This window comes from Penicillium cosmopolitanum, assembly GCF_028827165.1.
Source record: "Penicillium cosmopolitanum strain IBT 29677 chromosome Unknown utg000004l:1.0-4361866.0:1.0-4365735.0, whole genome shotgun sequence".
Taxonomy (NCBI): Eukaryota; Fungi; Ascomycota; class Eurotiomycetes; order Eurotiales; family Aspergillaceae; genus Penicillium; species Penicillium cosmopolitanum.
In genome coordinates, this window is record NW_026622674.1 from 26,060 (window position 1) to 38,615 (window position 12,556).

At 45.8% G+C, this 12,556-nt stretch overlaps 3 protein-coding genes across 3 annotated transcripts; 2 read left to right on the plus strand and 1 right to left on the minus strand.

The window, feature by feature from the left end:
- Nucleotides 1-801: 801 nt before the first annotated feature.
- N7509_001447 (ankyrin repeat domain-containing protein) lies at nucleotides 802-1,795 on the plus strand (the record flags this gene model as incomplete). Its single annotated transcript, XM_056626084.1, has 3 exons — nucleotides 802-871; nucleotides 920-1,285; nucleotides 1,344-1,795. 3 exons carry the CDS (start codon nucleotides 802-804, stop codon nucleotides 1,793-1,795), a joined length of 888 nt encoding a protein of 295 aa, XP_056491879.1.
- A 6,063-nt stretch (nucleotides 1,796-7,858) lies between these two features.
- N7509_001448 (phytanoyl-CoA dioxygenase family protein) lies at nucleotides 7,859-8,934 on the minus strand (the record flags this gene model as incomplete). The annotated part of the gene is made up of 2 exons (XM_056626085.1): nucleotides 7,859-8,825; nucleotides 8,873-8,934. 2 exons carry the CDS (start codon nucleotides 8,932-8,934, stop codon nucleotides 7,859-7,861), a joined length of 1,029 nt encoding a protein of 342 aa, XP_056491880.1.
- Nucleotides 8,935-10,470: 1,536 nt separating this feature from the next.
- Nucleotides 10,471-12,488, plus strand: N7509_001449 (uncharacterized protein; the record flags this gene model as incomplete). Its single annotated transcript, XM_056626086.1, has 10 exons — nucleotides 10,471-10,569; nucleotides 10,637-10,662; nucleotides 10,720-11,001; nucleotides 11,059-11,132; nucleotides 11,184-11,201; nucleotides 11,390-11,557; nucleotides 11,614-11,693; nucleotides 11,824-11,890; nucleotides 11,952-12,132; nucleotides 12,206-12,488. The coding sequence occupies 10 exons, from the start codon at nucleotides 10,471-10,473 to the stop codon at nucleotides 12,486-12,488; spliced, it is 1,278 nt and encodes a 425-aa protein (XP_056491881.1).
- Between the last annotated feature and the right edge of the window lie 68 nt (nucleotides 12,489-12,556).

The window sequence follows — 12,556 nt, forward strand, 5'->3', positions numbered from 1 at the left end:
TCTCATGTGAGAAACTCATCTTTTTCCAGAGCATAGGGCATCACGTGGTAAAATCTAGACTCGAGTCTGGAATTAACAGGTCAGCAGCTGGAGACATGACGTGTGAGATCCGTCGGGACTTTCACCAAGTCTCGAGGCATCAATTTCTAAATTTGTAGGGAGGAGTTTTATTGGGGTTGCCTCAAGCTGCCACACTGCCTCACGTGACATCTACACCGACATTACAGAGGGCTCTTTCTTCCTACAACTGCCTCGCAAGAGTCAGTTGCTTGCCTCTGGTGGTAGCTCGTCATCTCTCACGCAGTCGGGTCTTGATTTTGTCCCTCCCACCCTCCTGTGTATGTAGAAACCAGCATTGCAATATACAGACACATTGCCTCCCTACAAGGGAGCGCGGACGGGCCTTCTCTGACGCTACAGTCTAATGCGTTTACGCATAAGACCGCAGCGACAGGTGACCCGTTACGGCCAGACTGTACACTTTCCTGTTCCCATCTTGATTGCGAGAGGTCACCAATAAATTATGAACTTATCCTTTATACAGCCACAAGGGTGGATCAATATGGCGCAGCTAGAGTCTAGCATATGCACCATGTAACTATGCAAAAAGGCCGCATCTTCCCGGCCTAAATTTGATGCCCTTCTGGCAGATCAGGCGGCTAGTCGCCACATCGACATTAGGTTGGCTATATAAAAGGCATTCTCCTGTACGTTTGGGCTACTTTGAATTATATATATCCATACCACCGAATGCTTTCAAGTGCGCTGTGTCTTTGACACTTTCCCGCAAATCGACCTATCATGACGGACCAAGATAGCTTGACCCTCGAAAGACGCAGAGAGCGTAACAGGTTAGCACAGCGCAAACATCGTACATTGTCTGGTCCACCGACATTAAACACACAACTAACAAAAATAGGTGAAAATACAAAATCAGATTCCAACAGATCACGACCACTAGAATGCTATAGCATATCGAGTGCGAAGCCACACTCGGAGAAATATTACCCAGCGACATCGACCAACCCACACAGCTGCATGTCTCCTGTGGGCCATTGCCAAGAAGATCTGACTTCGTCAGTCCCGTTCGGACCGAGTCCTACATCCAACGGAGCCGACGGCCTGTCCACGGAAACGTGTTTCTTCAACGAGCCGTTTCTAGTGCAAACTCCCGAATATAGGGACCTCAACATGGTAGCGACTAGTTTGCCACTTGAGGATCGAATACAATTTGGCCCCTGTTACTGCAACAGGGATTCAGATCCTTCCGCCAGCCCGAGCAAACGTAAGAGACTGGTTGTCAATACGCACATGCATATCTCATAGCTCACCAGATTCACCAGGCTTTCATACCAGAAATCTGTGCGACAGCTGCTATATTTACCCCGAGGAGCTTTTGATGGCAGGGCAGCAACAGGGAACTCCCTTCAAATTGCCCGCAAATACACCCACTCGGCCTTTTGGACGAAAGAGCGATCGCGACTTTATGCCCGACAGTGGAGCAGGGTCGAGGACGTGGACGATGCCCCTGCATATCGCTATTACACGAGGTCATCTCTCAGCGTTTAGACTACTCCTTGACCGGGGCGCTGATCCTAATGCGATCGACGGAACAGGATCCACAGCACTTCACGTAGCCGTTCGGGGGGGTCATCACACAATGGTACGTGAGCTGCTTCGGTACGGTGCCAGTACGAGCGTGGTTGACGCGGCCGGTTGGGTGCCGCTGCATTACGCCGCTGAAACCGGTGACGAACAGTGTCTAGGAATCTTACTGCAGGCAGGCGGGGGATGAAACTTTAAAACTACTTTAGAAGTCTTGGCAGAATGAGACAATGAGAGGACGCCTCTGGAAGGCACCCACACTTGGCTTGATTCTATTGGGAATTTGTATAACGTAATTTCAAGCCAATTTGATGGCTTAAACTCGCATTATGAGTATTCAGCCACGGGGAACAGTTCAGGGGAACGGATTGGTCGTACAGTATCCCAGTCAAGGGGAAAATAGCATCATAGAAATTCTGTCGTGGTGGAAATAGATGAATGCTTCGCTCTGATTAGCACGGCTTTCAATGCTGGGTTGACGCCCTTGAGCCCACCACGAAGATTCTAAGCCATGCATTCACCAAGAGATGTTTGGTACTTTTGTTCGAGATGTGCATTGAGGACGGCTCACCTTTGAATTCTCGTATCTTATTGGCCGAAGTCTCGACCACTTTTAAACCCCTGGCATGAATTGGACATTTTATTTTAACGTCCCTTTCACAACACATATCACAGCACGACCAAAGTCTTTTCAATTAATACTACAAGCACTCTACTCGCTAGAGAGAGAAATGACTAAATGCCTTGGTCGGTCCTCAAGGTAGGGCAAGAAAAGATGACTTGTTCAAAATGTACCACTAACCGGCCCCACATAATATTCGAAAAATATTAACGATCATCTTCGTGCTAACTGCTCCAGGGTCTACCTCGCTCGGACTGAAGAAGCACGGAAATTTCATCATCATGACTAAGAAACAACAGAAAGCTTAGTTCAATCTGACATGCCTGAAATGATCATGTATGCGGAAGATCGTGATTGACTCCGTTTCCTTGGAAATAAAACCTCTAGCGTGTCTCAGAAAGAGTTTTCAATATTACCTTTGGCGCATGAATCAAAATTGTTGAGATGTCACTACTATTTTTCTGCCGTATATTAATAGAATTTTTATGTCCCAATTTGGATTCACAATTACCCTCGGAGTGTGTCCTGTTGACAATTCTCATAATCCCCAGTGTGTCTCTCGGAAAGTTATCCATCTTGTCATCACATATATTACGGAATATATTGTTTCATCGTTGCATGAAAAGATCGACATGTTGCCCCTCATATGCACAGTTCGTATTTTCCCATGCCCAAACAGGTCCCACGTGCTTGCATCATTCCTGTAGTTTGATCGTGCTCGAGCCTATAACTTTGCTACTAGGAGGTATCACCCGCCTACCCACCGAGAGTTTAAAGTATGGAGATGAGATTCTAATATGCATCTTTTCAATTAGCTGAGTTCCTAAGACACCTTTAAGTCCCGTAATAAGACTTTAGTTCGGAGATTTTCTATTTGACTAAGTGAAAGAAGGAATGGCCAAGAATTGGTAAAAAGCTTTTTCCTTTTCTTTTGTTTTCAGTGACTTCAGTCTATATCCTGCAAGGCTGCTAAACAGACTTTTTAGCCGCAAAAATACACGTGAATGGTCATTTTCAAATATATATTTACTCTATCTCACTGGAGGATTTCCAACTTTTATAACTTTAACTTCTGTCAATTGACCAAAGGACGATTGAAGTTCTGTAGAACCACCTGGGCAGTATAGATTTTGATCCGTAGTTTCCGGAGTAGATGAGACATTATTCCTGTAGCCGAGCGATTGTGAGACAGCGTTTTGGCGCAGTATGTTTTGCAGTATTTTTCAACTTCTTCTGTTTTGTGATTAATACACTACCTAAAAAACGGATTTCAGTGTTAGGACAATACCCTGAGGGCGTCCTGATACGATAGAGATACGAGTGAAGAATGTGAAATATGCCTGATATAGGTATGATGATATTCAGACTAATCGCCGGTCCTCCTAAGAGGATCCAGATCCTCCTTTCAAGGGGATGCCTGTGTGCGTATGCAAGCAGGTAAGCGAGGTGATGTATCAACAAGCGGCTCCTCCGCATTTATTATACCTCATTGTATGTTAGTTGACGGGCTGTCATATCTCATGGCCAACAACTTCTACCACACATCTCTGGATTGTTCTAGCATCCTCGTGAATCTCAATGGGCACGTTAAAATCGGTGCGTTCATTTCACTGATACCTCCAAAGACAACCCTACCTAACGAGGCACGGCAGCACGTATCGATTGCTGTGTTATCCGGCAACAGGGCAAAATTCAAGCCAGTAACTTGGCACCAGTCTCAAGAATCATGATGGAATTGATGCAAAAATATGTCAAAGAAGATGGGGCAGTAGGAATTGATAATCTCGACCGCTGGAGAAATTGCCCGGCTGCGATCGAATTTCCCTGCGCGACGACCTCGGCAAGCTCTTTTGAGGAACTGAAAGAGGTTTGTTTCCCTTGGGCTTTTTCCACAACGGTGCCTTTAAATAGTACTAATAATATCTAGCAACGACTGTTGACGGAAATTCGATGCTGCCCAGGAATCTCATCGGACTTGCATGGTTTGTGTTGATCTCCGCTCGCATATTCTACTCATACACACCAGGGCCTATGAAGAACGATTAAAGAAGAAGTCAAATTTCTATACTGGCATCCCCTGCTCTGTTAGCCACAGCAGCGGTAAGTTTACCGACGAAAAAATTCATATACGGTAAGGTAACTGACGATCTTCCTGTTCCTTATTATTCAAGCTTATGTTCTGCTATTATATACTACGCGTTTTAATTTTGATAGAAAAGAGTTGAATTAATTGCAATACTAATAAAGATCTAGCTGCTCCTTTTCAGTATACCTAATCCTTTATTCAACCCTCCTTAGGCGGTCTATAGGACAATAGGGCTGGCTTTTTCGCCTGGCTCTTCTATCTATCAAAATTCTATGAACTAGTTGACACTTTTATTCTACTCGCTAAGGGTAAAAGAAGCTCAATGTCGCAAACCTATTACTACAGTGGTGTTATACTATGTGGATAGGGAGCAACCCGATATAAGTCACCGGCTGGGTTAGTCGCGGTGCTTATAAACTCAGGAATTCATACTTTAATGGTATGTATATACTTCTCTTATTAGCGCTCTCTAGGTGGTTCAAGCCTGATTCGTAATAGTATTCGTACTACGCTTAGGCCTCTCTTAGTCTTCTAGTCTTTATCTTAATCAAACAGATGTTGACGACATTATAAATAATGCAGTTTATTGTAGGTTGTATTATCTCCTACAGTTACTACTTTGTTGAGTATGATATTTTGATCTATCGCTCCGCAGGTCCTGCCGAACGGCCTTTATCGACATTTGCGATACATAAAGCTGGAAAGGAACTTAGAATCGATTCTTATCTTGATTTATAGAGGGTTCCTTGCTTGAAAAATAGCAGAGAGACATTGGTAATTTGGTCAATGACTCTCTATTGTATTCCTTTAATGTATCTTTTTGTATCCTTTTTTCATTGCGAATACCTAGATGGTCGCAAACTTTATACTAAATTGCGTATTAACTAGGCGATGTTGCTTTCTCCTTTGGATTGATTAGTGCTGTTTTGTTTATTGTTAAAATGTTATTATAATTACGATATATCTAATAGGCGGTTTGAAGACTATTCATCGGCTTTAGTAGCAAAGCTAATTAGAATTAACTAGAAATCGAAGGGAAGTATTAAGGTTTTAATATACCAGAGGCAGCTTTCCTACAAAGGGTAGAGCTAAAAACTATAAGATAAGGTAGGCTATAGTAATTAGTGACGCTTACTTAGCCTAGGAAAATATAAGTATAGTTCGATATACTTATAGATAATATTGTACTACTGGCCCGCAGCGGAAGCTTAAAGCCCGGCGGATAAAGGTATAGGGCCAGAGAGGTCAGACAGGAACATTCTTTGGCAGGACTCTAAGCCTTCTCCTTTTTCCTGCCCGCCCTCCCTAACAAAAACGTCTATAAGTTAGCATTTAATTAATTTGATTACGTACTTTGCTACTAATTCATACCTGAAGCTCTAGAACTTTAATAGAACAAGAGGGTAGGATTTTATTAGCAAGAAAGGACCTTTAGGGACAAAGAAACTTGTTCAATTCGGGATATCGCCTGTTATTTTAACGTACGGCATTCAAATTTACGCGACCGCCTCTTTAATCATACTGAACGAAGCACTACATACGCAAATTCACATATATCGGCAGAAATTAAAGAAAAATCGCTTTATAAATAGATTCTCTCCAGCGGTGCAAACTCTCCCCCTCGGCCTACGTGTTGCTTGATTTTCTACTGTACGAGAATTAGCGAATATCTTTCTCGCCCCGCCGCGCAGCACTACCCCGGTTCTTTTGGTCGGCGAGAGTTAGGTTACAAAGTTCATTAGAACGACATCCGGATCCGGGCAAAGAAGCTCGAACAATTCCAACTTTGTTTTCAGCCCTTTGCTTCGTGGACTGCTTTGTTCATCATTGTACGATAAGCCCTAAGTATGATAAATTGCATAGCTGTCAGCCTGGTAATAGTAGACGGTATATCGGCGCCTGAGCCTACTATGGTTATATTTCCATATAAAGCTGGAATACGGCCCTTGAGTACATTTTTGGCCCAATAGGAACATAATCCACTTTCCAGTCGACACTAGCCTTTGCTACGCGGGCGGATCTTCTGAAGTTGCGGTGTATGCTTATTTATACACAACAGGGTGTTTCCTATGTGTTGCAAATTCAAATTAAGATATTAAGTAGTGTAAGATGGGAATGCTCATAGGCAGTCTGCGTTAGCAGACGGGTCGATCGCGAAGAGACAACACCACCACACTCGCAGAGTGCAAGGAGAGGATAGGCAAGCATAACGCTATAGAGAATCAACAGAACGAACAACAGAACGAATAACAGAACTTTTCATAAGCAGTATACCGATACCACTACCTCAGCAGCCTGCGGGAATCATTTCATAAAGGGGAACATGCATATTGAATTGATAATCTAGAACGAACGCTACTTATTCTCCTGAAACAAAACAGGAGCCTTGTTGCTAAGGCTTCTGTCACATAACCCTAGAATACCGATGTTGAGAGCGGAAATCCCCATTACAATAGTTATATAGTATCCTTGATGTTTACGATATATAGGGGCAGTAGGGAAAGCGCAGGCCAGGATAGACAGGAAGACCGGGTATAGGTACAGAATCAGATAGAGGGAATCGATATAGCTCCTGTGTCGGCTCGAGCCAGGGGTTTTTTAACATCTTAGTCAGTATAGTACAACGAAGCTCTATCGTTCTAGCGGTTGGATGATATCGGTAATGATTACAGAAATATACGTTAAGGTGACGGGGTGTAACAACATAACGACAGTTTATGCAGATCTAGATCTGGTACGTTGCGTTGTATGTAAAGAGATCTATCTTAAGATAGGAAACGGTCAGACGTAGAGTCAAAGGAAAGTAAATTATTTGTCCAGGGCTGCAGCAGACGAATAGGTGAAGTATAAGAACGCGATCACGACTATAGATATAAACAGGATACAGGATCACAGACGCGGTCGCGTATACGGTCGCGTACGCGGTCACGGACGTGGTAGGGAACGCGTGTTATGTCAGGAGGGCATGCCCGCCTATTCCCCTATTCCTAGATACGGCCATCAAAGAAGCAATTACAATATGATAGAGAAGATGGGAGGTGGGGTCGGGCTGCGGCCGACTAGACCAATCCGGGGCAGAGTAGATGCACTGAGGGCTGGGTGCATCACGTCCTAGAGTATAGAATTCCAGTAGAGATCAGTACTCTGCTATATATAAATCTTTCTTATATAATAACATTATCGAAGCCCCTGAATATGATAAGTCTGATCGCTTTGGCCTACGGACCGGGGTGTCCGGGAGCACGCACGACGGGCCAATCATCGGGCAAAGAACACCATTGAGCCCCTGAGTGTATGCGGACTAGGGTACGGAGTATAGGGACACCTCTTCGTAAAGTTCTACAATATATGTATAACAAGCTAGCAGTGACTTCTTGTAAGGGGGGTCGATATTCACTATCTTTTTGTCGAAAAGCGGACACTACATTAGCTCAATTACTCTTGGAGTAGCGGGAACCGATCGCACAGCGCTCCTGCAGGATAGACAAAGCTTGTAAATTAAGACTTAGGAAGCAACAGGCGAATAGTTATCCATTGCTTGCAATTTAATAAGGCAATACACCTGCCAACTTCAATAGTTTGTCACAATATTCTGGCTTCTCAAGGGGCACCTTACGATGCTCAGCCCGTGGGTCAATCGAGCCATCTGGAAGTAAGGCCTTTGCCTTCTTCGCACCAGGCTCGATGTGTTCATAAGGCCAGTGACTGGTACTGCCAAATTCCTCGAACACCATTTTCTTCTTTGTAAGCTGGTCCGCATTTGCCAAAGAAGCCGGCATATATGTAGCGTATATAGCAGTACGAATGCGCGTACCCGCCTCGGTCGAGTCGGAACCGTAATGGACAGTGCGAGAATCCCATAGAAGGAGATCTCCAGGTTCTGCACAGACTTTGTGAGGCCGGATACCACGTCGCTCAAACCAGTCCAGCTCAGATATGGGGAATATGTAGATGTCATTTGCGTACTGTTGTTGGGCACTGTTTGGGTGCGCGTCGAAGAATTCGTCGTTCAACAGGTGCGATCCGGGATAGACAACAAGGCCACCGTCGTCAGGACCCGAGGCACACAGATTGATGATACCTTGCACACAATGTAGACCTCGCTTGTTGGGGCTTTGGTCGATGTGCTGCCATGGGGTGCGTGCAGACAAGTCGGGTCGATTGGGTAAATTGATGTTGAGGCAATCGAAGCTGACTAGCAGCTCGTCTGTGCCCCAGAGCTTGCTGAATGCGTCCAACACTCCTGGTTCCATGCGCGCCTCCCACATGAATTTCTCATGTACAACTCCATAAGCATGGAACATGCGGACCCTGTTCATCACGGGCAGGTTTTCAGCAACCCATGTCTCTGGCTTGTTGAGATCGAGCGCCGTGGCGAAAGAATTCAGCCAGTCGAACGCCTTTTGTTTGTATTGGAGTGCACGGTCTCTTGGAATCGCGTTTTTGATAATGGCATATCCTTTCTGTTGGAGTTCGTCCCGAAAGTCATGATACTGCTCGGATCTTCTCTTGCTGTCAGTGTGTGTCAGGCTTGCCTACTCGCTTTAGCCAAGACTTACTCCTTGAAGACCGTTATGGAGGGATACACAATATCTGGCACTTCTAGGGCGACAGGGGCCATGTTTGAAAGTTGGGTTGAGGTTCGGTTCAATTTCCTTTGATGTTTGTTATCCGTTTTCTGTCGTAGTTGCGCCTAGAGAGAGAGAGAGAGCGGCCGATAGGCCGGGTATATATAAGATCCTCGGCCGAAATCCCGTCGTTTAGGCGCCCGGCAAATCGGCTCCACATTGTATGGTCATTGGATCATTATTTCAAATGGAACAAGATAATTCACGGGTCAGCAAAAGAGAAACATATGCTGTTTATCAATACCCCGATATCGCTTGGGCATTTCCGGCAGATTAGTTATGGTGGAAATGACCTCTAAGTGCATTGACACATCTTTCACATAGAACAACCTCCGATGATCCCCAACCCGAAATTCGTAATTCTCCAGTCCAAAGTATCTACAGTGACAGCTTTCCGAACAGCCATCCTATGCCTTTGATGGCATCTTCATGAAAATTTGTATACGTAGAGTGAGCTGGGTACATATACCCGAATACATTAGCCAGACCAGGATACACATCCAGCTTTGTCTCAACACCACTTCTCATGCAAACCCCGCTCAAAAAGGAACGAATCATCGCCTTGAATGTCTGCCCCATATACCTGAAAGTAGGCCCGGGGAAGGTTCTGATGCCCGTTACACCAAGGAGAAGGCTCCAGGCATCTGAGGCAATGTCCGATTGCACGGCTTCTTGAAACACGCTTCTTGTTTTCTGCGACAGGCCCCCTGCACTTTCGCTGACTTCACCACTGCGATAGACCCCCCTTATACTTTTCCGGGATAGCTTCAGATTCAACTATGGAGGTAGTATTGAGGTAGTTACAGACCCCCAGATGAGGTCCCTCCTAGGATGAACCCCAGAGAGAGATCAGCACCGATACTAGAAGCATTCACTGCTATCTATTGCCCCGTAGTACAAGTAAGCGACTGCTGAAAATGACACAAACTACATTCTCAAAATATGAGCTCTTCGACTGTAATGCACTCGTTCTAGCAATCCTCATAGGCCAACAGAAACTTGGCCTTAGGAGCCAGTGGGTAATCGAGACCAATAGATAGGCAACCATGTTTCCGCCAATAACTCTCTTCCAGTATGGAAGAGTACCGGGTTTGAAGAGAAAAGAGAAAATTATAAAAGGTAAAGTTCTATCTGGATTTTGATGATGCTCGGTTAATGCCCACTTGTTGCCCGCCTATCAGAAAATCCAAGCGGGCGCAGATCCAATCACCGCGGCCCGAGTTCTTTTAACTTCGCAACTCTGCACGTTATCGCAAATTCCGCGGGGTAAAACAGCCGCTGGCTTTCCAGATACTGACTAGCCCTAAATAACCCGTCGTTCCAGTCACGGAAGGACCACGAACGCCGGTTTATCCTATCCATCAGCCCGCCGAATTGGTTATGGCTTTTGCACCACAACCCAACCACATCCCCCACGAAGAGCAGTATATGGAACGGATGATTGTATAAAGCGACAATGCATCTATAAAGCCTTAAGACTCTCTCTCGCACCTCTGGCAACTATCATCGGTGATATCAGCAGAGCAAAAATGGCTTTTTTCAGCGGGCCCCTCGGCCCCCTTCAATTCTACAAGTCGAGCAAGCTCACCATCACGTTATTGGTGTTGTCTTCTTGTATTTTTGCAATAGTATGTAGATCAAACCAAATCTAATCCCCCACAGATGACAGCGCAGCGTTACTAACGGCCCCAATAGACGAGTGGATATGACTCGGCGCTGATGTACTTCCTGCCTGGCAATTATGCCTAGTCAACTTTGGGAACCTGCTAACATGATAGGAATGGCATTAATATCATGCCCTCGTATACGGATACTCTCAAGCTCACGACGGTCACCAAGTCGCTGAATTCCGCAGCATCCTTCCTCGGATGGATTATTGTGTCGACCTTTATGGGACCCGTCGTGGATCGGCTCGGTCGCCGCACAGGAGTTTTGATCTCGGTATTCCTCAAACTGATCGGCGTTGCATTGATGGCCTCTGCCCAGGGAGTAGGGATGTTTGTGGCTGGGAGAATAATTCTGGGCGCGGGAGCAGGCACCTCGTCTATCGCCGCTTCGACGTGTGTCCTCCACCTTCTCTTCTCTGCCATGGAGAACGTAGCTAATTGAGGTCTTAGATGGCTTGCTGAGACACTTCCCCCAAAGTTCCGTGCACCTGGGCTGAGCTTGATTTTCACCGTCTACTTTGTCGGTAGGTTCTTTCCCACTGAATGCTTGCGTTCGGTTTTGACCCCTGCTACAGGCGCCCTGATTGCGGCGGGTGTGACCTATCGAACAGTGGAAATTGCAGGCTCCTGGTCGTGGCGATTGCCATGCCTTCTACAAGCAGTTTTCAGTGTTTATGTCTTATCATTCTCTTCTTTGTGCCCGAGTCTCCGAGATGGCTTGTCCACCAGGGAAGGCTGCAGGATGCTCTGATATCAGTGGCATCAACTCACAGTGATTCAGACATCATGCACCCGGTTGCAATTGTCCAGCACGAAGAGATTATGGAGACAATTGAGATGGAACGAGCCAGTGGAAAGCAAATGACTTATGCCGAAATCTTTCGAACGCCCAATTCCCGGCTCCGGCTCCTGCTCGTGGTATCAGTCGCTGTACTGTCCATGTCAAGTGGTAATATTTTCTTCCAAAATTTTAATTACCTCTTTATCTACGCTGACAGAAATCAGGAAACAATATCGTTTCTTACTATTTGGGCGACATGCTGGATAACGCGGGCATTACCGATACAACTACGCAGCTGCAAATTGTAAGCCTCCTTGTGAAGCTGGCTTCATGAATTCTCATACTAACCTTATCAATATAACATTGTTCTAACGGCTTGGTGCTTCGTCATCGCTTGTCTTGGAACATGGCTTGTGGGTGCTGCTGGGCGAAAGGCCATGTGTCTGATCTCCGTAGCGGGAATGACAATCTTCATGTTTCTGGTCGGCGCATTGACCAAAAGTACGCCTGAACTGCTTGCTACTTTCCCCCTCTCTGAATCACCTTCTGACTTCTTTGACAGTATATGGCGGCGCCGGGAATACTTTCGGCGTCTACGGCACCGTGGCAACAGTATTCCTGTTCCAAGGAAGCTACACCATTGGAATCACTCCCCTTACTCTTCTTTACCCTCCCGAGGTCCTGAACTTCTCCATCCGCAGCAACGGAATGGCGGCGTGGACGTTAGCTGTCACCTGTGGCGGGTAGGTAGGCCCCAACAATGAGGATATATATTGGTATCCCCACTGACCATGTTATTCTACCCAGGCTATTTAGTGTATTCGTGTGGCCATTGGCTCTTGAGGCAATTGGATGGAAGACATATTTTATCAATGCAGCCTGGGACGTCGTTCAGTTTGTTTTCGTGGCTTACTTCTGGATCGAGACGAAGGGGCTTACACTTGAACAGATTGATGCTAAATTTGAGAAGCTCAATCCCAGTCTGCTGCATGGTATTGAAGGTGTCACCCCTGACAAGCATATAGTTAATGATGCTGGGATCCCCGACGTGAAATGTGATAAAGGGTTCAACGAGACTCGAAGCGACAGTCACAACTGACATGGATTAAGAAATCTGCGGTGGTAGGGCGGCTATGAGTGTGACGGATAGGGAAGATATCCCTCATC